The following is a 25,923-nucleotide window of genomic DNA, read 5'->3' on the forward strand; positions in this document are numbered from 1 at the left end:
TTCCTGATTTTAAACTGTACTGCAAAACCATTAATCAGGGGCGCCTGGGTGGCTCAGTTAAGCAACCAACTTCAGCTCAGGTCATGATCTCACGGCTCATGAGTTCGAGCCCCACATCCAGCTGTCAGTGCACAACCTGCTTTGGATTCTGTCTCTCTCTGCCCCTCCACCACACGCATATGCCCGTACATTCTCTCTTTTAAAAAATAAACATTAAAAAAAACTACAGTAATCAATGCTCACTTCAGCAGCACATATACTAAAATCAGAAGGATACAGAGATCAGCATGGCCCAAGTATGGCACGCAAATTCGTGAAGCGTTCCATATTTAAAAAAACAAACCAAAAGAATCCCTCATCAAAACAGTATCATGTGGACATAAAAACAAACACACGTATCAATGGGATAGAATAAATAGCCCAGAAATGAACCCATGCTTATGTGGTCAATTAATCCATGCCGAAGGCGGCAAGGACATACAATGGGAAAAAAGGACAGTCTCTTTAATAAATGGTATTAGGAAAACTGGACAGCCACATGCAAAAGAATGAAATTGGACCATGATTTACACCATACAGAAAAACCAATTTCCAACAAGGGGTTAATATCCAAAATAGATAAAGAACTCCTACAACCCAGTTAACAAAAAAAATCCAATTAAAAAATTGGCAGAGGACCTAAATAGATATTTTTCCAAAGACATACAGATGGCCAAAAAGCACATGAAAAGATGCTCAATATCACTAATCATCAGGGAAATGCAAATCAAAATCATAATGGGATATCACCTTTTATCTGTCAGAATAGCTAGTATCAAAAAGACAAAAAAATGTGTTGGTGAGGATTTGGAGAAAAGGTAACCCTCGGGCATTATTGGTGGGAATGTAAACCAGTGCAGCCACCATGGAAAATATTATGGAGGTTCCTCAAAAAATTAATAGAGCTACCATATGATCCAGCAATCCCACCATGAAGAAAATGAACACACTAATTCAAAAACATTCATGTACCCCTATGTTCATTGCAGCATATTTACAACAGCCAAGATAGGGAAACAATCTAAATATCCTATCAATGGATAAATGGATACAGAAGGTTGAGAGAGAGAGAGAGCGAGAGTGAGAGAGTGAGAGAGAGAGAGAGAGAGTGTGTGTGTGTGTGTGTGTGTGATGGAATACTATTCAGCCATAAAAATGAATGAACTCTTCCATTTGCATAACAGATCTTGAGGGCTGTACACTAAGTGAAATTAAGACACAGAAATAAGACACATACCATGGGATTTCACTTATATGTGGAATCTAAAAAACAAAACAAAATTCAGACTCAAATACGAGAACAGGTTGGTGGTGGCCAGAGGAAGGGCGGTTGGGGGTGTCAAAATGAGTAAAGGGGATAAAGAAACACAGATTCAGTTATTAAAAAAGTCATGGGAATATAAATAATGTCCATAAATACTGTATTGACTTCACAAGGGGACAGATGGTAACTAGGCTTATCGTGGTGACCATTTCACAATGCATACAAATGTTGAATCACTATGCTGTACATCTGAAACTAATAGAACATATGGCAATTACATCTCCAAAAAAAGCCACTGAAAGACCTGGCACATCTTCTGAGTGTCCATTTTATACTGATGTCAAGCAATCTTAAATGCTACTTATGAAAACAAACCAGACACAGAGTAAAAGGCAAAATCTGCCAAAAAATTTAAAGGTAAGTAGTAGATCAACGAAATTTCATCCCTTTGGCAGAGGACCCTAAACCTTCAGAGAGTACCTCTCCTGACACTAAAGGGTAGTTTGGTAGGAAAACCTGAGAAACACTGCCATATATCATATCCTTACACTAAATGGACCCAGATGACCAGATTATTTTTGTCCTGGGCGTTTTTTCTAAGTTTGAGAGAGAGTGCCCGCATGAATGGGATAGGGGCAGAGAGAAAGGGATAGAGAGCATCTCAAGCAAGCTCCACACTGTCAGCACAGATCCTGACACAGGGCTCAATTTCAGGAAGCATGAGATCATGACCTGAACCAAAATCAAGAGCTGGATGTTAACCAACTGAGCCGCCCAGGTGCCCCTGTCCTGGACATTTTCCTTTCTCACCAGCAACTATAATTTCTTGCTAGACTTTATTGTAGCCCTAAGTGTGGGCCTCTAGAAGTAGCACCCTGTCCCACCTCTAAATTGCTACAGGATTAAAAAACAGGTATCAAGCTTAGTGTAAATAAAAGTAAATAGGGTCCAATGTACGATCTTACCAAGACAGAACATCATGTTTGACATGTGACTTATGTTCTTTACCTCGAAGGACTTATTCCTTAGAATAAGGTTCTTAGAAACTGCCACCTAATCAACCCCAAATAAATGAGGTGTTGAATCAACTACAACCTTGTCAAAGTTTCAAATTAATTGAAATTTTATGAATAAAAGAACATTAAACAGACAGAAAAAAAATACTGGAAAATACCTATAAGTTCAGCAGGTTTGTTTGGTCTTTTGTTAATGAATGTCTCAAATGCTTCTTTCATGGCATTGATGAATTTTTCATTTTTCAGAAAACAAATATCAATTATATGGTCAACCTTATCTTTAAAATCCAGTAATTCTTGAACCATGGTTTTATCTTTTTCAGGATTAATTACAATAGTGCTGCCAAATGCCTAAAAATAAAAATGACCACTTTTTAGCAGAATTATCTGATGAAAACAATCCACAAATCATATTTTAAGTAAGTACACACATTTTTAAATATCAAAATATTAAAGTAAAGCTGTTTTTGAGGTCAGGAAAAGAAAAAACTAAAGTGATAAAACATGCAGACTGATACAATTCATCTACAGTCACAAAATAAGAAATGACTTACTGGGTATATGGTATCATAATGGAGTATTATTGTAAGTCTCTGGGCTTTTGTTCCTACTTTTAAAGTCAGGTTTGAATTTTTTTAAAAAATAGCAATCTGGCTTCAGTGTAAAATTGAAGAAAGGAAAGAAATTTTGGACCCAAACAAAAATCCTCTTGCCTGCCCCCACTCCCCACATTCACTATTCTAAGTACTGAAGCTAAAAATCATATCAGACATCAGGAAGATAACTTTTATTGCTGATCTGTTACACAGCTATCATTCTCAGGTTTACCGCCTTCAAAATTCCCATTACTTAAAAAAAATTGGATCTAACAAGAAATACTTGCTGATATGCATTTTGCATAGATTATAATAGCTGAAAAAAACACAGGTTAATTGTTAATACCTTAATGTATTCAATCCACTGTTGCAAGAGAACCTGAACTCCACCTCGAACTCTACTAAAGAGCTGATACAGGAGAGATAAATCTTGAATTCGGTTTTCATCAAGGAGGTTATTTAAACCTGGAATTTCAAATATTTTGGCATTAAAAATAGTTACCAAAAATGTCAGACATTTTAATGAAAATTAAGTTAAATTATTAATGTAATAGTGGTCTAAACTATCACCAGTCTATGAATTTTAACGGACACTTGTTTTCTAGTCAATCCAAATAGATAAATCACCTTTCCAAATGAAAACTAAATACAGGGAGCTTTAGTCTATATAAAAACAAAAATAATTATGCAACAGTTTGTTCCATTTAGCATAGATCAGAGGTATAAACCAATTTGTAATAAGTGATTTACTTAAGTATACTTAAATATACTTAAGTGATTTACTTAAATTTACTTAAATATACTTAAATTTACTTAAATATAACTCACACATGTGTGTGGAAGCCATATTATATCTGGCACTAATTAGTATACATATTTTTCAGAGTACTGGATACAGTCTGTGGTGTTTTAAAAACCATGCATTAATAGGCCAAGCTTAAGTGTTTTTTTAATGTTTATTTATTTTTGAAAGAGAGAGAGACAGAATGCGAGCAGGGGAGGGCAGAGAGAGAAAGGGAGACACAGAATCTGAAGCCAGCTCCAGGCTCTAAGCTGTCAGCACAGAGCCCGACACGGGACTCGAACTCCCAGACCATGGTATCTTGACCTGAGCCAAAGTTGGATGCTTAACCAACTAAGCTACCCAGGCGCCCCTAATAGGCCAAGTTTAAATGAGGTTCTGTATTTGATTTTCAGAATGAACTAATATGTAACTGCTTTGAAGTTCTAAAATATATCCATTTTATACAAAAGGTAGTTGGGAGAGAAAGGTAAGACCTGTGTATTCCTGGCACTGTCAAAATAAAATTCAGGGTATACCCTCAAGATCACCTGGGATTAGAAGTGCTTGGTTTTATATGCTATGAATAAAAACACCTGAGTGTAAAAAGGAATCTTACCATAGTCTTACAAATTAAGTCAAGAATTCCCACTGCCTTTTTTTTTTTTTTTTTTTTTTTGCTGGTGTTAGTGGACCCCTCTCATTCTCAATTCCTGTATCTTTTTTTAATGTTTGTTTATTTTTGAGAGAGACAGAGAGAGCAAGCATGAGTTGGGGAGTGGTGGAGAGCACAGAATCCAAAGCAGGCTCCAGGCCCTGAGCTGCAGCACAGAGCCTAACACAGGGCTGGAACCCATGAGCTCGTGAGTCGTGAGATCGTGACCTGAGCCGAGGTCAGCTGCTTAACTAAGCTACCCAGGCGCCTCCTCAGTTCCTGTATCTTTAAATTAAGGCAAGAAGCACCTCCTGAAAGTTTACAATGATGAATAGGGAAAAGGGGTTTGTCCATCCTCAGAAAAGCAGCCACACAGCATCAAGCTTTTAAAAGGGTAATCCTTAAAAATTTTTTACTTGTCTGCTTCTACCATTTAAAATGTAATCTCTTTATTTATAAATTGTCAATTACCTTTCTGAAGAATTGCTGTTAAGTGTTCACCTAGAAGTTGTTTTTCTACAGTAGCAATTAATGACTTCCTACAAGAAAGAAAAAGTTTAGAATTACCGCCAATGGACTTTCCTGAAAATTTAAAACCTTTCTTTGGGTGGAAAAATCACATATAGCTTATTTTATGATAATTTTAATATTCCTATCCTACATTTACATTTATTGGTGCTCAGAGGCACTCTACTTATGCAAGAAGAAAAAGTGCATTATTTCAGAATTTGATTTACATCACTAAATAAGTATTTCCATGGTCTTGCCGTGGCTGGCTTTTTCCAAGTTTCTCTGCTTTTATTAGGAAGGTAGTTATCCATGCTGTTTACAGGAACTCCTTGGTGGTTAATATTTAGGAAAGCACAGAAACAGTTTCTCCTCCAAACACCTACTGATTTTTTTAAAGTTTATGTTTGACAGAGAGAGAGCGAGACAGAGCATGCGCACGTGAGCGGCAGAGAGGGGTAGGGACAGAGGATCCCAAGCGGGCTCTGCGCTGACAGCAGAGAGCCCACTGACAGCAGAGAGTCCGACGCGGGGCTTGAATTCACCAACCATGAAATCATGACCTGAGCTTAAGTTGGAAGCTTAACCAATGGAGCCACCCATATGCCCCATACCTACTGAATTTTAATCAGCCTAGTATTTTTTTCGTTAAAAAAAATAGTAAGTTCTACGTCCAATGTGGGGCTTGAAACTTATGACCCTGAGATCAAGAGTTGAATGCTCTACCAACTGAGCCAGCCAGGCACCTCTCTAATACTATTTTTAAATTACATCCTTAACACATGCAGACAACCCTTGATTAAATCTAATTAACTAGAGAAAAATAACTTGAAGTTTACATTAAGAAAACAATTGTTAAAAATCTCAAATCACACCTGAAAATGGGTACTAACAGGTTTGGGGATGCTTAGTGCCTTAAGTGATTCAACAACACTGGTTAAAGTCTATTAGACTGAGCATATAATACTTACTGGGTGGTCTGATCTAAGTAAGTAATAAGTCTGTCTGCTTCTTCTTCTAGACGTTTGTTAACATGATGAAGATATTCAGGAACCTACAAAGACAGTTTTTCATATTATTGTTTTCCTCCCCATAAATCATTCAGAAAATGTCAAATCCAAAATACCCTGGGGACAGCCCTGAATGACAGGACTGAAACATGTAAAATTATAGGTAGTTTACGATCCAGAATTCTGGCCTTTAAGGAGAGAGAAAAGAAAGGAGAACCCAAGTGAGAGAAAAGCGTCACAATGTTCAGAAGATAAATGCAAAAGGCAGCTTATGCTCTATAAAGTAAGGTCTATTATGAGACACAGTGGATTTATTAATCATGATTTTTAAGTACCTCTCTTTCCTGCATTAATTTTTGGCCTTCAGCTGCATAGAGCCGGTTAGTTTCTTCCAAAAACCGTTGTTCAAAAGAATCCTGATAAATCTGGGAGTGGGGGGGAATCAAAACAAACGAGTTCATTTATTCAATACTTATTAAATGTCCTCTATGTGAATAGCACCATGAATCTGGTTTTCAAACATCAAACTAGGAATAGCAATCAGCTCTGTAAGTGAAGTAAGTTAACTTACTTGCAAGTCAGACAGCATGCTCAAAAGGCTTCGGAGTAAACTTCTATCAATTGCTTCACCATTCCTTTCCCTCTCAATCAAGAGAAGAATGCCATCAATTGTCTTATTCTGGACTTTCTGATCACTTATAATATGAGCCCTAAATAACTCTAGTCCCATGTCCCTAAAATAAAAAACATATATAATTAATTGACAACGATACCACTTCTAGAGAAACCTGCTTAACTTCTCACCACATGTTAATGAGGGCCCCAGATTTGAAGCAGCAATTGTGAAAAGATAAAATCCACACATTTAATTTTACATAACATTATTAGAATTAATGTATACAGGAAAATCATTGCCTTTAATGAGAATTGAAGCTAAATTCCTGTCTTCCTCCGTAACTAAGTTTGGTTGTATTATTTCCTTTGGTGGATTTCTTCCTTGGTCAAATCAAGAGACAAAATTAGTTCAAAGATATAAAATGGTTTTCACTGTACTGGTAATGAAGGCTAATTGGTCATTTGTAATCTAGCTTCAGTACTCAAAAATCAGTAAACTCTCCAGATAATTACTGCAGGCAGATACTAGGCACATGGTGGGGGAAAGAGCTCGTTATACTATTCTATTTTCATATATGGAATTTTCCATAACAAAGTTAAAAGATAATGAGCAAACTCTTGATAAGCAACAAAATAATGCACACTCATAAGACAGTCCAGAGCAAACTTTAATCCCTTGGCTAACAAAAAAACTTTATAAAGTATCATATGCTCAAGGAATGCGAGCTATCTCCAACATAGGCAAAACTAATTAAGAAGGTAAAACTGCTATAAATACAAGTCTAGAAGCCAAATGTGAATTTTTAGGAGAATGTTCACAGAATCACTTACTCTCTTTCCATTAGTGTAATTAAGATTTAACTATCATTTGTAACAAATCTTTTCGTAATTTTTTTCTGGCATTCTTACCAAATCGAGGGTAGCATTGAATTCTGAAGAACGTAAGTTCTATCCAGAAACAAAAAAATGCTTCTAATCATGATCTGCCAATGAAAAAGAAAACCAATTTTTATATTTTGTTAAGCTGAAATATTTGCTCTTGATAAAATAAGAATAAAATTGCAGGGTTCACTTTTATACATAAACTACTAGAATCAAACACACAGATAAAGAAATCTACCTGAGAATATGCCCATGCCATTTTTGTTAAACTATTCTATTGTCTTAATCCTTGTTGTAATTTCTAGAAAAGGGACACTTAGAATGGTCCTATGACCTCTCTGCAACTTGAGAAGTAACCAAAAATAAAAACAGAATCAAAGAGACACACATGCAATTCTTCTTCAGTAATAGTGCCCATTCAGAGTGAAACTGCCTTAAATTGCACATGTGGGTTTTGGGTATGGGGATTTTAAAATTTTTAATTTGCGATTAAAAGGTATAAAATAAATACGATTAGGGAAAAGGAAAAAGTTCTGATCTGAATAAACTAAAATGCATCAGGCACCTTCACAGGTAATCGAGTAGGTGGGTGAGATATCCATCAAGACTAACAGACAGGGGCGCCTGGGTGGCGCAGTCGGTTAAGCGTCCGACTTCAGCCAGGTCACGATCTCGAGGTCCGGGAGTTCGAGCCCCGCGTCAGGCTCTGGGCTGATGGCTCAGAGCCTGGAGCCAGTTTCCAATTCTGTGTCTCCCTCTCTCTCTGCCCCTCCCCCGTTCATGCTCTGTCTCTCTCTGTCCCAAAAATAAATTAACGTTGAAAAAAAAAATTAAAAAAAAAAAGACTAACAGACAAAAATGTTACTTTTTTTTAGTCATACAAATACTTTTAGTTTACGCACGACAAAAATAAAAATGATCCTAAGGTGCAAATCATTCTAAACTTGTGGTCTTCCTATAACTAGCAGTTTTAAAGTAGAAAACTCAAACAAAATCTGTTTTCAATTCAGAACAAGAGCAGATACTGAGGCTATCCCCCAAACATTGCAAAGCTTTTAAAACATCCATGTATTTGAAAAAATGTATTTAACTACAATATTTTTCCAGCTTACCATTTGTCTGCAGTGGTTTTGCCAGCATCTATCAATCTTCTTTAGAAAAAGAACACTATCCAATGAATCCATGAAATATGTCAAGGATATTTTTAAGTGCTTAGTACAAGTAATAAGCAATAGAAGAGCACATTTGTCTTATTATAGAAAATGCTATTAAACTGTAAAAAAGTTTTAGATCCCACTAAAAAAATACCTTTTAGAACAAGTCTTACATATAAGTGAGCATTGTGTTGTTTATGATTTCCCTCAGATTATTTTTTCTTAAAATGGAAATTTGTTAGGACAAGAGTAAACTTATACTACAATGTAAATTTGGAACCTAATTAAAGCTGAAAAGTCAAAAACTTGTTTCTTCTTTCTCTAGAAATGAAATTAACAAATCTATAAAACACAGGCATTCCACTTCAAGTTGGGTTAAATAGTGAGGGATAGGAAAAGAGGTCAAAGGTAAAAAAACAGTATTTTTGGTTTTTAAAAGGATATTCTCTGAACTGATGAATTTGTGCTTTGATGTGATCTTCACAAATCTGTCTCAGCTGTTTGTACAAGTTTGCAGAAATCTTGTAGGAACAGAGATTTTCCACAGCCTGCAAGATTAAACACATACTTGTTTAAGGAGAAAAATGGGGTAGGGATTTCTCGATTACTTACATCAAATTCTGAACTTTTTTTTAAAGTTTTTTTTATTTTTTTTTCATTTTGAAAAAGAGCATGTGTGAATGGGTGAGGGGTGGGAGGGGAGAGAGAATCCCAAGCAGGCTCCTACAGCCAGCACGAGCCCCATGTGAGGCTTGAACTCATGAACCATGAATTCATGACCTGAGCTGAAGTCAAGAGTCAGTTAATTGATTGAGCCACCCAGGAAACCCTCAAATTCTTACTATTTTAATATTTTTACATCAATTTATTTTAAAAAGTTTATTCATCCATTAAAAAAATTTAATGTTTATTTACTTTTTGAGAAAGAGAGATAAACAGAGCATGAGCAGGGGAGGGGCAGAGAGACAGAGGGAGACACAGAATCTGAAGCAGGCTCTAGGCTCTGCACTGTCAGCACAGAGCCCAAAGCGGGGCCCACGAACCATGAAATCATGACCTGAGCTGAAGTCTGAGCTGAAGTCAGACGCTTAACCGACTGAGCTACCCAGGCACCCCATATTCATCCATTTAAAACACAAAGGAAGAGGCCTGGGTGGCTCAGTGGGTTAAGTGTCTGACTTCAGCTCAGGTCATGAACTCTCAGTTCATGAGTTGGGTTCGTGAGTTCGAGCCCCATGTTGGGCTCTATGCTGACAGCTCAAAGCCCGGTGGCTGCTTTGGATTTTGTGTCTCCCCCTCTCTCTCTGTTCATCCCCCGCTTACACTGTCTCTCCTTCTCTCTCAAAAATAAAGATTAAAAAAATAAAGTAAAATAAAATATGAATGCAGGTGAACTTTTTCATAACCAACGTACCACCCTCCCCCCCCAAAAAAATCCCCACCAGTATATTTATTATATTATATACTGTTCAGGTTAAGGACACAGGGAATCAAGTCAAGTTCTCCCCCTACGGAGACATCCAATTTGTAACAACTACTATATATAAATGCTTTCTTGTTTAAAATGCTCATTGTTTTCATAAGCAGAATCCCATTTTGAGATTTTAAAAAAAAATTTTATTTTTGAGCGAGAGAGACAGAGTACAAGTGACGGATGGACAGAGAGAGAGGGAGACACAGAATCTGAAGCAGGCTCCAGGCTCTGAGCTGTCAGCACGGAGCCTGATGCAGGGCTCAAACTCACGAACCTTGAGATCATGACCTGAGCCGAAGTTGGACACTTAAATGACTGAGCCACCAAGGTGCCCTCCATTTTGAGTTTTAAAAACAAATTTCACCAGTTGTTTATCAGATGAGTTGGGCACTTTGACCACCAATGAATTAAAACTTAATTGTACTTTCTTTGAAAGTCATCCTAAGCAGAACAACAGAAACATTACTGCTAGCAGTATTATAAGAGTATGAGGTAAATACCAAATACTTTTCTCCAATATTTAAGTCTAAGAATATTTAAATACAGAATTTTTTTTTAATTTGCACAACTGAATAAACATTAATTATAACCAAAATGACTGTATTTTTCTTCATTCTAATAGTTGAATTGGTCTTCCTTTTTTACTCAGATCCCAAAAGGACAAACTTCAGATTTCAATGAGTTTCTTGTTATGTGTATCAAAGGCTTTCAAATTTAAAACAACAGGCATGGTAAAAACTCTCAGGATGAACTCTGATATAATCTACAATTCCAACTAGTAATAACTTAAACATAACACCAAGATTCCTTCCTCACCACAACAAAAGGCAGAAAATCCATTAAAATTGACTCCAAGTTCTGTTGGTTGGAGTGGAATTTTATAAATATGTAGTTTTAAGTCACATTCCCAGCATGCAGGTCCAGTAAATAAATTAGTAAATGAAAAGAAACCTTAAAGAAAACCACTTATTTCATTGGAGGAAAGTCACGGCACCTCACCAGGAAACAGCAGGCCAATTAGATCCAGTAGCTACGGCTGAATAAGAAGCCTCAGTCTCCCCTGGCCACTTTCCAAGTGGCCTTGGGGTAGGCCACAAATACCTAAAGGGTGTATTTATGCTTATTTCATGAGCCTTTCTGTTCACATTGGTTCTCTATGGATTCTCCCCCTTCCTCCTTTAGTAATCTCATTGTATCTGGTATTCCTCTTGAATGACTCATTTTGTCAGCATTTATTTCCCTGCTTAGATTCTTTGTACTTCATCTTATGCACATTTCCCATTTCCAGTACTTCTCCGACTCCTCCTTCTCCCATTCCCTCCTGCTGTATTTCTCACACAAGATATCATATTCCCTTATGACTTACTAGGTCCCACCTCTTCCAATAAGCTTTCCCTAACTGCCTCACCTGGCACTGTCACCAATCATAACACAGTGATCTGTCACTGAGTCAATACTTTACCTTTTCAAGTATATCTATCCCCTAATTCTCCCTAATGAGAAAAAGAGATCATGTGCTTATGTATCCACATATTCTATTAATGTTTTGGGGGCTCTGAACCAGGCAATACAGTAAATATTCAAAAACCAACATACTTACAACTAGCAATGTGTCTTGCACATAGAAGGGGCTTATAGCATAAGGAGAAAACTGACCAGAAAACATATAATTACAAAACACTGTTAGGTGCTATGGTAAGGATAAGCACAGAGGCAAGGCCCTAACCCAGTCTCCTTAGGATAGGGGCAAGTCAGAAAAGCCTTCCTAAGAGATAAAGAGGTGGAATCCCAAAGACCAAAAGAAAATGAAGAGCTAGTGGGAATAGCGAGAAATAGAGAATTTAGCCGGGCTTTACCATCTCCCCCATGTTTAGTTGAAAAGTAACTTAAAATGTTAAGAGGCAAAAATAAAAAAGGCAGGAAAGGGAGCATCTAAGGATCTAAGGTGAGTCCTGAAGGTCAAATTGAAGAGAACACTCTGCTTCTCTAATTTAGTTAACTTTGACTGTTCAACATATATAGACCAGATCTAGTCATTTCCCTTCCCTGACAACCTTTCATCAAGCTCTAGTACTGTTCTAAAGAAATCCCATAATAGGTATAAAAATACAAAGGGCTGGGGTGCTTGGTTGGTTCAGTCAGTGGAGTATGTGACTCTTGATCTCAGGGTTGTGAGTTCAAGTCCCATGTTGGGTGCAGAGATTACTTAAAAATAAATTCTTAAAAAAAAAAAAAACTTTAGGGGCACCTGGCTGGCTCAGTTGGAAGAAGACTGTGATTCTTGATCTCGGGGTCATGAGTTCAAGCCCCACATTGGGCATGGAGCCTACTTTAAAAAATCTTTGGTGCAGGGCACCTGGGTGGCTCAGTCGGTTGAGCGTCTGACTTAGTTCAGGTCAAGATCTCAGTCTTTGGATTCGAGCCCCGTGTCGGGCTCTGTGCTGACAACTTGGAGCCTGGAGGCTACTTCAGATTCTGTGTCTCCCTCTCTCTCTGCCCCTCCCCCGCTCATGCATGCGCGCGCGCGCGCTCTCTCTCTCTCTCTCTCTCTCCCCAAAATAAACATTGAAATAATAAACAAACAAACAAACAAACAATCTATCTATCTTTGGGGCACCGCAGTGGCTCAGTCGGTTGATTTCAGCTCAGGTCATGATCCCTGCTTAAGATTCTCCCCCCTCTCTCCCTCTGCCTCTCTCCCCCCTTGCACGCTCTCTCTCTAAACTAAAAAAATTTTTTTAATCTTTAAAAAAATATACAAAGGACTAAACCATGTGGTTCATGGTCTACCATTTACGTAAAAAAGACAAAACAAATAAAACACACACACAGTTGTTTTTACATACATGAGACACTGCTGGAAAGATACTCCCCAAACTAATAGTGTTTGTGGAGAGAGGAACTAACTGAGTTGGGGGGGTGGGTAGAGGATAGGGTGGAAGTGAAACTTTTCACTGTATGTTCTGTATTATTTTTTGGATTCTGAACTAGATGAATACATTAAGTCCTCAAAAAATTTAAAATATTTGCCTTACCCAATAAACCCTATCTTCCCCACTACCACTTTTCAGCATGGCATTCAAGGCTCAATTTTACCATTTTAGTCTCATGTCTGTTTATGATCTTCCACACATACTATCATCTAAACACTCTGCTTTCCTTACTTTTTAAAGCAAGGTTTGTTTGGAGCAATCACGTGTGCCTAAAATAGGGACTTCCAAAAATTTTTGACAAGCCACAGTTAAGAAACATATTGTATGTCACAATCCATTATACATAAATTTATGTAACTTAAACAAAATTTTCATGAAACTACACTTATTGTTACTATGTGTGATGTTCTTTGATTATTTTCTATTTCATGTCTTTTAAAAAATGCTGGTCATGGCCGGGGGGGGGGGGGTGCTGGATGGCTCAGTCGGTTAAGCATCCAACTTCAGGTCAGGTCATGATCTCACCATCCAGTCCATGAGTTCCAGCCCCGTGTCGGGCTCTGTGTAGACAAGCTCAGTGCCTGGAACCTGTTTCAGATTCTGTGTCTCCCTCTCTCTCTGCCCCTTCCCCGCTCATGCTGTATCTATCTCTTAAAAATAAACATTAAAAAAATGTTTTTAAATGCTGGTCACAAACTACTCATTTCATGAAGCTACTTAAATATAAGCACCTTAGGAAAAAGGCCTAAGTAATCTTTTTATGTCCATGGCATCTGTCCAGCTTTGCACACAGTAAGCAGTAACTAATTCAACAAGAACTATTTAACTAAGTGTTCTGTACCCTATTAAGTACTGGGATAGAAACATGAATAGGAAAATGTTAAATAACTACTTAAAGTTTGGGATAAGCTCTATTTTATTCCAGATCTTTGAAATGAACTATTACAAATGTATTTAGTATTATTTTATCTCATTTCACATGCAACTATTTATATCAAGCAGATTCTAGATCATTTTAAAAGTCTCTTAAATAAAATTATCTTTTTACTTAAGCTCCTAATCATTACTGGTAAATATGCTGCCTTAAAAATTCTTTTTCAGGGGTGCCTGGGTGGCTCAGTCGGTTGGGCGTCCGACTTCGGCTCAGGTCACGATCTCGCGGTCCGTGAGTTCGAGCCCCGCGTCGGGGCTCTGTGCTGACAGCTCAGAGCCTGGAGCCTGTTTCAGATTCTGTGTCTCCCTCTCTCTCTGACCCTCCCCCGTTCATGCTCTGTCTCTCTCTGTCTCAAAAATAAATAAACGTTAAAAAAAAATTTTTTTTTAATTCTTTTTCAATGTAGTCAGATATAAAATAGAACATTCTAACAAGTTTCTAACCTTTATTCCCCAAAACCTCAGCCCCTCCCCTCCAAAATCCATACATATCACATCAAAAACATGTTTGTCTGAAAAAAAAGTGTTTGTCTGAAACAAACAAAACCACACACTCCAAAGAAATGTAAACATGTAGCAAACAAAATGTAAAACTATAGTTCCTGAAATTTGATGCTTTGGGGAATACAGGATTTAAGACAGCAAAGGCACATAAGATTGCACAAGGGGCAAGAGAAGGAACAGAAATGAAGGTAAGTAGTAAGACTAGAATAAAAAAATGAAGAGGACTAAAATAAGAATAAAAAATACAAAAACTACAAAAATAAACACAGTAAGGGAGGAAATCTAGAAATTTTTCTCATTTAACAACGATAGACACCAAGAAAGATATTAAATTCCCACAGGGTGCTGAACTCTGGTCGTCGGCCTAATGGGTTGGGTGTTATTTTTCAAACCATATATTTAATTTTTTTTTCAACGTTTATTTATTTTTGGGACAGAGAGAGACAGAGCATGAACGGGCGAGGGGCAGAGAGAGAGGGAGACACAGAATCGGAAACAGGCTCCAGGCTCTGAGCCATCAAGCCCAGAGCCCGACGTGGGGCTCGAACTCCCGGACCGCGAGATCGTGACCTGGCTGAAGTCGGACGCTTAACCGACTGCGCCACCCAGGCGCCCCTAAACCATATATTTAAAGAAAGGAAAACACACCACCTAGTTTTCAACAAACGATACAGCAATAAAATCTAATTTATCTTTTTACATTTAGGAAAAATGGCTACAATAAGATACTCAAAATACATCAAAAACTAAGAACTTACAGAAAGGAAACCAGACATGAAACCTAAATTATTTTTCTTTTTACAGCTAATAAAAAAGGATTTAAATAAGACTAAAATTATCAAGGACTAAGAATTTGTAGTCGCACTTTAGAAAAAAAGTTTATTTTTGAGAGAGAGCATGAGGAGGGGAGGGGCACAGAGAGAGGGAGACAGAGGATGTGAATCTGAAGCAGGCACCTCACTGTCCGCAGTGGGCCAGACATGGGGCTTGAATCCACAAACCTTGAGATCATGACCTGAGCCAAAATCAAGAGTGGTACGCTTAACCAACTGAGCTATCCAGGCGTCCCCCCCCCGCACTATTATTAATAATACATAAAATTATTTCCATCAGAATTGAAGTATGGCCTAGACTTGCCTTCAAATAAAATAAACATTTATATTAAGAATAAATGTTATATTTTCATATATAAACTACCAGCCAGCTCCAAAAAAGGTAGCTGATTTTAAAAGACTATACAGCTACTTATACAAGGCTGAGTACGTAATAAAAATAATCCCATTATTTAAAACACCCAAAATTCCAACTATTATAAGATACCACATGTAAAAAACAAGACATATTCTTGAGAAGTAAAAAATACTTGTTCCTAGAGAGTTCCTCTCTTTATTATTCTTTCAATTTGGCTAATGATGTCTACTGACACGTATCTGGAATGTAATCTATTTATCAGCCAGCTGTTCTGAGTCAGTGTGGATTTAGAATTTTATAACATGTGGCTTTAGAGCTGTACAGTAAAGGGTAATCTAAAAATAAAGATATCTTTTTAAAAGACTCATTTATTATCATCATTATCAATGATGACACCAACAAACAGTAGACATTGTAACAAGCAGTTTTTCTGCAGTATTTTGTTTACAACTAAACAACCCTAACACAAAGATAATGTTACTCTTCCATTTTGCAAATGAGGAAAACAAGGCTTAGAGAAGTAACTTGCCCAAAGTTATCATGAGTGGCAGATCTCTAATCTAAATCAGGCTGATCAACTCAAAAGTCACTGCACTTAACCATACTCCTATCTGTAGTCAATCAAAAATAAGCAAACAAGAAAAAAAATCCCCCAAACTAAAATAACATTAACCAACCACTGCCTCACACCAGGATTTCAAGGTTGTCGAGGAAAGATATTTTTAAACTCAAGTACAATTCTCATTTAAAATCACCCTTAAAAGACATTTGTTTCTTGCAAATGCACTCAGAACCACATATTCTGTTCTAGAAACTAAAAACTCAGGGAGGCAGTACATGCCATCCATACTAGGGACTTCTATGATTAAGCTTTAAAACCGTTTGCGTGCAGAGAAAAAAGTTCTGCATAGATATATGCCAAATAAGTGTTTACTTCAGATACAAAGGATAGCATGGGGGACTGAGAGGTTTGGTGAACTTTTGCTTGGTGTAATACTACATACTTCTACGGTTTCAATTTTAGGAGAGTACTTTTTTTTTTAGGAGAGTACTTTTAATTTACATTTCAACCAGTCAAAATTAAACAAGCACCTGAAATCCAGATGGTATGAACTTTACTCCCTTTATCTTTTTATCTTTTTGTGAACTTGAACATCTCAAAATAAACTTTCTGAGAATGATCCAAACGAGCATTTATAAAATTAAAGTCAAAAACAAAAACAGTTATAAACAAATGCTTTTCAATTTATTAAAGCAGAAATAGTAAAGAACTATGAAAAATGCAAAGAGTTAAAAAGCTGTATCACTGATTTTAGGCTAAAAAAATGCAATTGAACAATAGCATGTAATAATTCTGAAATACAGGAAAGGAAAAACAGAAAAAATGTAAGCTATGAGCTCCTGAAACAAAGACATTTAACAGAATCAATTTATCAGGAAAAATTTTTTAATGTTTCTTTAATTTTGAGAGAGAGAGAGAGAGAGAGAGAGAGGGAGAACACGCCTGTGCTAGCAGGGGAGGGGCAGAGAGAGAGAGGGAGACAGAACCCAAAGCAGGCTCAGCGCAGAGCCCAACACAGAGCTCGAACCCACCAACCTTGAGATCGTGACCTGAGCCAAAGTCAGACGCTTAACTGAGCCACCCAGACGCCCCAGGAGAAATATTTTTGAACCCCAAAACTCTAGAAAAATATTCAAGGTAAAGTAAATAGGCTTCATTAGCAATCACAATCTGCCATAAATACAAAATATATAAAATAACATTATTGAAACTAAAGATGCTGTACACCAGCATATCCAAATAAACACCATATACGTACACGAATGAAAAAATTACCTTCTTTGATGACAAAGTTTTTTCCCTAAAGTGAAGTATTTATTTGCCTCAAACACTGCACTACAGAGGTATTCAAAGAGCTGTGGTGTATTAGTGAAGCAGCATAGTAGTAAAAATGCACTGGACTTGAAACTTAGGCATCTCATTATTTAACTTCCCTGAGACTCAAGTTTCCTCATCAACAGAGGAATAATAAGCACTCCCTTATCCACTTCACAAAAGGTTTCTTCTATAATGCTTAAATGAAATAATAAAAGATGCACCTGCTTTGTAGACTGACACCTGCACTATATGAAAAAAGCTATTGGACTACATGATCTGATCTCTTAAAGCCCTTCCAACTCCAATTCCGTAATTCTACTTTTAATATTGTACAACTCAGGAGCCACATGTGCAATATACCAACAAAGCCAAGTAAGGTGGGCTCATTCTTAAGTAATAACTTACTACTACTACCACCACTATCTGATACTTCCATAGCTTTATAAGGATTAGAATACTGTATAACATTATTACTATGGTTCGGACGTTGTTCTGAGTGTTTTGCATGCACTGACTCATTCAATTTTCAAAGCAACAGAAACTGGTGATCTTAATTGGCTTATTACAAGTGAAAAAGGCACACTGTGACTTATGAAAAAGCTGTACTAGTGGTATCATCTTATATTTCTAGATCATAGTGCTTTGAGGTGTTTCTCACATCTTACTGGATTCTTACAAGTAGCTCCATGAGGTAGATAGGACAGTTCTTCTTTCCCTTATTTTACAGAGAAGCAAACTGAAGTCGAGAGAGGTCTAATTTCTTGCTCAAGATCACAAAGGTGATAGCAGCCAAAACCAGATCCCAAATCTGTCTCCTGACTCCTAACCCAGTGTTTGTCCATTACTACACAGCCTCTGCAACTAAAGTCAATAGATGAAAACTACAAATTCTGATGAGTTGAACCAACTTAACTTCTTACAAGGTATTTATCAATATAAAAGACTCTAAGAGTGCTTGGGTGGCTCATTTGGATAAGCTCCCGACTCTTGGTTTCAACTCAGGTCATGATCTCATGGTTTGTGAGTTTGAGCCCCAAGTTAGGCTAAACGCTGACAGCAGAGAAACTGCTTGGGATTCTCTTTCTCCCTGTCTCTCACCACATCCCTGTGTGTGCGTGCTCTCTCAAAATAAATAAACTTAAAAAAATTAAAAATAAAAAAAACAATTCAAGCTACTAGATTCTGAAATATTTTTTTATATGCAACTGCTGACGCTATAATGGAAAATAACTTCTTGAAGTGGTTGTGTCAAAAATACAGTAGGGAAAAATATCTTAGTAGTAAGAAGTCTAAATCAGTAATTGCCCTTAATAGTATATTTAAACCAAACACTTCAAATACAGACCCATCTGTTAAGCAAAAGAAACAAACCTGAACCTCAGAGGAAGTCACTGGACTACAATCAGCTGCTCATTTTTTTGGCTAAGGATGGTCTTGCAGTCCAGAAGATAAGACAAACGTAAAGAGCAAGAAAAAGAAATGGCGGGGCGCCTGGGTGGCTCAGTCAGTTGAGCATCTGACTTCGGCTCAGGTCATGATCTCACGGCTCTGGAGTTCAAGCCCCATATCAGGCTCTGTGCTGACACCTCAGAGCCTGAAGCCCCCTTCTGATTCTGTGTCTCCCTCTCTCTCTGCCCTCCCCCTCTCGCATTCTGTCTCTCTCTCTCAAAAGAAAAAGAAATGGCAAAAGTCTACTACTACAAAGGAAGAAGGATAAAATACAGAGTATCTGCATTTCTTGAGGCCCTTCCTATAGGCAAATAACACCACTTAGCAAGAAGTGCCACAACAGAATGATGTTACCAGATATCATCTTTGGGATCTAGACTATAGGATTCCATTATAGGTAAAACCTTGATTATACCAAGGTACTCCTTACTGTAAATCCTAATCGGAAGGGTCCAAAATAAACCCGAAATATACCAATATGACTGTACTCATAGTTTATGTCAGAATGTCAGAGTATGTCAGAGTATGTGGTTTGATTATAAAAGAATGCGTAAGTTAATCAAGAAATTGTAATTAGAAGAGAACCAAAAGTCTACAGAAGGACTCATTTCAAAGTAAAATCCATATACATCCCACCTCAATATATGCTAGCCAAGTCTGGCTATCCACATTAACACGTACCTGATAGAGTTCTTCTAAATTGTACTTAATCGAAGTACTATTCTGGATAGCTTCCACCGCTTCTTTCAGTTTCTGCCATGTTTCATCTGTGTAGTTCTCCGGTAATTTAGGCTTATCTAGATAATATGTAGAAAGTTGATGTCAGAATATATAGTATATGGTAACGAAAGGATCCATTAAAAGTGCAATAATAGTATTACTGCTTTTTAAGAGTAAATTTTGATTTTTATAATTATTACATCTAAATATTAAAGTAACTACTGGAGGCGCCTGGGTGGCTCAGAAGGTTAAACATCCGACTTCGGCTCAGGTCATATCTTGTAGTTCATGAGTTCGAGCCCCGTGTTGGGCTCTGTGCTGACAGCTCAGAGCCTGGATCCTGCTTCGGATTCTGTGTCTCCCTCTCTCTCTGCCCTTCCCCCAGTCACGCTCTGTCTCTCAAAAATAAATAAACATAAAAAAATAAAAAATAAAGTAACTACTGTATTTAAGCTTAGCATAAAGAATAAAATTTGAAATGCCAGAATATTGTTCGTCATTTTGACTCACCTATTAGAATTCACCTTTAGGTGAAGTTTTTTTTTTCTATTGACTGTATTGCTTCAAAAAATAAAAATTCAAGAATCACAGATAAAAAAATAACAATCCTGATCTTATTCGAGGACATGTAAAACCTAGCAAGTCAGTTGACATGCATTTTGTACCTGAGATTTGAAATACTGAATGTCTACTATGTACAAGTACTTTATAAATCTCTTAATCTTCCTAACAACGCTCTAAGGAAGGTATTATCACCCCTATTTTGCAACAGAGGAAACTGAGGCCAGAAGACTCGATTTAGTAAGGCTTGCCCAAGGTCATCATAGCTAATCAATGGCAAAACTGGAATTCTAATCCAAGTCTGTTTGACTCTCACATAAATTTATGCAGCATCTACAAATGAAAAGAAACATCTTAACTCAGGTTTTAATTTAAATTCCATCTATGAGCAGAGTAAAATTTTTAAAAATTAAAACATCCAAATGACTCCAAAACCTATGTAGCATTTTCAGAGTGGAAAGGAATATCTTAACCCGGGCCTTAATTTAAACTTCATTGACCAACAAGGAATATTTTTTTAATTAAAACATTCAAATGTCTTAATGTGTTTTTAGTTTAAGAGGGAGAGAAAAAACCCAAACAAAATCTCTGAAACCAGTATGCAAATGAAATTAGGGATAAAGCTCATCTCTTTAAAAATCCTTGGCTATTACATCCATATACTTGGAGTGGAACAGTGAACACATTAGTCAATTACAATTCACATTCACTTCAGAAAAGTATACTATTAAACCAGAAAGATTACAACACTCTTGAGAACCTGGGGATGGGAGAGGAATGACAGAAAAAAAAAGAGAAGGTTAAAAATAAACACTATAACCCTCTGCTTTAGACAAAATAGAGCATATTCTTGATTTTCACACTAATGTTGAAAACACAAGCACCAAGAAGCTAATTTTCTGAATACTAATATTTACCCACAAGGCACTTATCTGGTAAATATTACTTAAGTTCATTCATTTACTTCTCCATTTAATAAACCTCTTAGCAGCTATTACCTGCCAGTTAAGGGTGTTGAAAAACTAAGTCAGAAAACTAGAAACACAGTTAACAGAAAAAAGTAATTCAGCTCAAAATAGGTTGATTTTATATACATCAGTGCATCCATAATACTCTCAATCACATATCTCAAATGTAAAATGAACAAATTTTCCTAAATTTGAACTGCAGGTCAGTACTTTAAAACCCATTTTAGTGAAAAAAAAAAAGATGTAGTAATTGTTCCCATCTTTAAACTAGTGGTACAGAGTTACTACTTATCTGTATACACAGTGTTTTTGACTTCCAAACCCTACCTTTGGAAAGAAATGCAGAGATCATAAATATTTTTCTCCAAATACTGCTTCCACAAAGGGTTTCAAGAATATAATGTTCAATATTACAAATCTAACTATAAATCTTCACTGAGCATGAAAAGATCACCATTGCTACCTGCATTTCTAGGGACTAGAAAATGTGGCCTACTGAAGCATAAAAATAAAAATCACCAGTACGAAAGCTCACTATGCACCTGAAATAAATAAACCTCTTTAGAATACAAATTTCTCACCTGTAAAATCCGGATCAATCATACCGATTCTCAGTATTGTAATGAGTAACAGTAGATAGAAGAAGCTGAGCCAGACCTCAAAATACTGCCCAGAAACACTCGGTGTATGCTTCAGCACAAGGATACTAACCACCCCCGGAAAATGAACCCTCCACCCAAAAAAGGACCTCCCTCCACCTCATTGATTATGCATAAAACATTAGGCCACCTCTATACTGTTTAATATATTAACATAAACAGAGCACGTGACCGCTCAAGTGTCAAATCCTTAGTAGGTGATTATGGATTTTGGCCTTGGTTACCTTTAAAGTTCTTGATCACTAACTTCTTAGCAGAGCCAGGCTTGCTGTTAGCAAAGCTAGAAGTGGTGGTAGAAGATTTGGCTAGGCCGTTTGCATGATGCACCGAAGCCACAGAAGAGATTAATATACTCTTATTTTTAAGTTGCTGCTGCTGAGATGTTGCAGCAGTTGGTGAAGATGAGGAGGAAGAAGAGGAGGATTCCTCAGCCATCTTCGCATCAAACCCTACAAACTCCAGGGTGTCTTCAAAACGCAGCTTCTTCTGTATCGGTACGTGGCTGGAAGTAGCCACTGAAACCCCCAGGCAGAAGGACGAGGTTGAAGGGGATGCCGAATCCCTGGGTTGTAAAGGAGGAGTGGAAGAGGAAGAGGTGGAATCAAAGTCTTCTCTCTCGTTACTACTATTACTGCCGCTACTGCTGCTGCTGTTTAACTTTCTCTTCTTGGCAGAGGTGGGCGGAGTGGTGCTGGTATTACCATCAGTGGCAGATCTGACCTCCTGAGCAGCAGCAGCAGCTGAGGGATTGGGGGAAGAAAAACCTGTTGGAAACATGAAAATAGCGGGGTCAACAGGCAGAGGAGCATCAAAAACCTACGTTTATATGCCTGCGTGCGTGTAGGAGAGAAGGTGGCAATGCTAGAGGGGGAAGGGAAGAAAGAGAGGAGAAACACAGAGGACGAGAAGGAAAGTGAAGGGGGGGCTACACCGGGGGAATGGGAGGGTTTGGGAAGGCGGATAGGCTGACACCAGGAGTGAGCAGAACGAGGGGGGAGAGCGAACGAGGCGGCAGACAGGTAAACGGCGGTGCCGTCCCCCTCCCCTGCTTTTCGGTCTCTCTCCCCCCTTTCTGCTGGAGCGACTCAGTGAGTCTGTGAGGCTGCAGCTCCTCCTCCTGTTCTCCCTCTCTCTGGGAGGGGAGATGCCGTGGTTGGGGGGAGGGGGGAGGGGGAGAGAACCAAGGCTTGTTATTGTCAATAGCACAAGAGGCTAAAGATGGCGCCACTTCCGGTCACGCGGCGGCGAGGGAGGGGCGGCGTCTGTCCTCGGGAGTGGGGGGTGGAGAGAAGCACTGCAAGGCGCCCGAGGGGCGGGGGTGCTGGCTCCTGGGGAGGCGGCGGGAAAGCGGCAGCTAAGGCGCCCAAGACGCTCGTGCTCCTTCCCTAGCTCTCGCTGTTCCTCCCCCTCCCTCTCCCGCTCCCCTTCCTTGGCAGCACTCTCCTCCCCCGGTCCGCCGGTAACTCCCACCCCCTCCTTAACGGTCCCGCGGGAAGCTTCGCGCTGCAGCGCCCTTACCGGAAGTGACTGGGCAGACACTTTTCATAGCGCCCAGATCCCGAAGCCCCCAGGTCCGCAGGACTTGAGTGGGGGGGGTGGGGGAGGGAGAAAAGGGGGGTAAGAGAAGAGGAAAGGGAGGAGGGGGCGGGCTTTCCAGACACCTCCCGAGCTCCTGATTGGAGCTTTCTGAACGCGAGGCGGGCGGGGTAGGGGGAAGGTGGCGGGAGAAGCAGCGGGAAGGAGCCTGAAGGGGAGGGAAGGTGGTGACGGTGAGGGGCGGGGTGAGCTAGCTGGGAAAAAAGAGGAGGAGGAAGACAGGAAGGGAGGGAGTAAAAAGTAAGGGAACCGAGAATGGAAACTTTGAAAGAGATAAAGGAATAAGGAGGGGTTGTAAGGCATGGGGAGTAACCCGAAATGAAGGAAAATATGATCATGGCATTATGCCTGCTGCTAAGAAGGAATGTCCTGACGTTAAAATAGGAAAGGAAAAAGATGTTAGATACAAAGAAAATGAGTTTTTGCTTCGATTGAGCTATAAATTGTTTCTCTTATGTCAAGGACACTGCTGACCCAACACTGAATAGGGCCTGAATTTTGATACCTTTTTCAGTAACGTAGCTGTAAAATCTTTTTACCTTCCTACCAGGAGCATTTTCTAAGATGGCTGGCCAGAGTTAGGGTGCATTCTAAGGTCCAAGAAACAAGCAGGTAACTAACACCCCCCCCCACACACACACAATACACAACGACCTCCTCAGTCATTAATCCAATAATTTACAGACCAAACAAAGCGACTTTTACCAAATCTCAATTCAGAACTGTTTCAAAGAATACATTTTGGAAGAATGATATTGGCAAAAATCAATGTTTTCTACCAATATATTCCACAAGCCCCAATTCCAAAATAGATTACTCTTAAGAACAAACCTCTAAATGTGGTTAAATTAGCAGCACTAACCTTGTAAATTTCCTGCTGAGAGTTTTTGTTTAACCTGAGGGCATGGGGGGGTGGGGCACAATGTCAAATAAAACTCAATCTGCCAACCTGTTGATCATTCTAATTGCAGAAACATCCAACTGAAAGACTTTATGCCACACATGTTATCAGGTTCCTACCATTGAGAAGCCAGTAGGGGAAAAGGGTTACAAAACTAATTTCCCTAACAGTTGTATAACATATGTACAAAGTGCTCCAGAAACATGTGAATCAAGAAATTCGGAAGAATTTTGGAATAATCGGTTTCACATAGGAATTGTTTATGCTGGGTGTCAGAGTGGGAACTGCCAAAAAGACAGAGAGGGGGAAGGTCAAAGGCATTCTGGGCAGTGCAAATGGGCAAAGCAGGGAGTTGTGAAAGGGCCTGGCCTATTTATGGAAATACGGAAAGTGCAATGAAGCTACCAAGTAAGATGTCCTTAGAAGTAAGGAAAATGAGGCTCAAGAGTGCCTGGGTAGAGGCCAAGAGCAGTCCACCCAAAATGTAACACAATGGCATATTGATTATTTTGAATTGAAGCTACTTGGGAAACCACTGGCACAAGAACACGCAGACCCTGTTCTGTCCCCCTGAAAGCAAGAAACAAATCTCCCATAAGGCAAATATGCTCCCTGTACTAAGAAAAAGACATCCTTATCACCAGTAAAGCTGAGAAAGCTGCAGAAACCAACGTTTTTCTAATCTACCTCAACCTAAATTCCGCTTAGAATTCCGTAATTTAATTAAAGCTCTCAAACACCTGTTTTCTTTATCCCTTCAATTCCTCACAAATTTACTGTCTCATTGTCTAAAATGTATTAAGAACTGCCTGCCTTGGTCATTTCTCGAGATCTCTGTGCCCACGTAATAAAACTTTGGGGTTTTTTTCCTCCTATTAATCTGTCTCCTGTGAATTTAATTCTTAATCCAGCTGGAAGACCTTGAAGGGTAGAGGAAGAATGTTTCCTTCCCTCCTCTGGCACACAAAGCCAAAAATCTGGTCTACTCTGTGGGCTAGGTTAGACAGCAAGGAAAGGAGGGAGCAAGCTAGGCTTTTAAAAGCAGGGGAGTAACATGACTGTGGGTGGAGTAAAAGCAGTTTGTACTGAATAGTTTTAGAGAGACAAATCAGAACTCTAAGAATGAATCAATTTTCTAGCTGTCATACAAGCCCACTTTATTTATTTATTTATTTAATAAATTTAGATCTTCATAAGTCTAGTTAAAATGCAAATCCTTCTAGAAGAGGTACCACCTGGAACCACTATCAGCTTTATGCTGTTTGATGACAATTGGCTGAGAGCAAGGCTCTAATGGAACTTAGGCCCTAGGACCATAGAGAACAGAGATGGAGGCCAAAAAGAGGGGGAATGGATTCCTATCTGTTTTGAATGTACCATTCTGTTCTGACTGCCTAAAATGACTGTCAACTCTTAAAGCCAGGAAAGGTATCCTAAAGCATTAAACCTTCCTTTAGTGTGTCTCATATTTCACATGATGCTGAACAACTGTAAATGCAAAGTAAATACTGAAAATTTCATTGAATGAGAAAATAATGCCGTGTCTTTACATCTTTACAAGGGAAGATTAGCTAATTTTCCGGATTTAATGAACAAGGTTGTTCCAATTTGTGTAGTTATAATTTCTTAGAAGGGT

The 25,923-nt window shown here is 38.5% G+C and overlaps 1 protein-coding gene and 1 pseudogene across 5 annotated transcripts in view; one reads left to right on the forward strand and one right to left on the reverse strand.

Moving 5' to 3' along the window:
* CUL4B (cullin 4B) overlaps nt 1-25,923 on the reverse strand; it is a 40,521-nt gene that overhangs the window by 12,721 nt on the left and 1,877 nt on the right. For 2 of the 5 annotated variants that reach the window (XM_043571289.1, XM_043571290.1), the window contains exons 2-12: nt 22,015-22,554; nt 19,564-19,679; nt 8,964-9,067; nt 8,478-8,547; nt 7,393-7,466; nt 6,440-6,602; nt 6,204-6,293; nt 5,830-5,912; nt 4,823-4,890; nt 3,262-3,380; nt 2,478-2,670 (exon numbers count right to left, since the gene is read on the reverse strand). In XM_043571289.1, coding sequence (XP_043427224.1) covers nt 2,478-2,670; nt 3,262-3,380; nt 4,823-4,890; nt 5,830-5,912; nt 6,204-6,293; nt 6,440-6,602; nt 7,393-7,466; nt 8,478-8,547; nt 8,964-9,067; nt 19,564-19,679; nt 22,015-22,554 — 1,620 coding nt within the window. Of the gene's footprint in view, nt 1-2,477; nt 2,671-3,261; nt 3,381-4,822; nt 4,891-5,829; nt 5,913-6,203; nt 6,294-6,439; nt 6,603-7,392; nt 7,467-8,477; nt 8,548-8,963; nt 9,068-19,563; nt 19,680-21,712; nt 21,971-22,014; nt 22,555-23,308; nt 23,543-25,923 lie in introns of those variants that run through there. The other 3 variants (XM_043571291.1, XM_043571293.1, XM_043571294.1) reach the window with 3 other exon arrangements.
* LOC122478110 lies at nt 236-333 on the forward strand (annotated as a pseudogene).

The sequence above is a fragment of the Prionailurus bengalensis genome, chromosome X (genome assembly GCF_016509475.1).
Source record: "Prionailurus bengalensis isolate Pbe53 chromosome X, Fcat_Pben_1.1_paternal_pri, whole genome shotgun sequence".
NCBI lineage: Eukaryota > Metazoa > Chordata > Mammalia > Carnivora > Felidae > Prionailurus > Prionailurus bengalensis.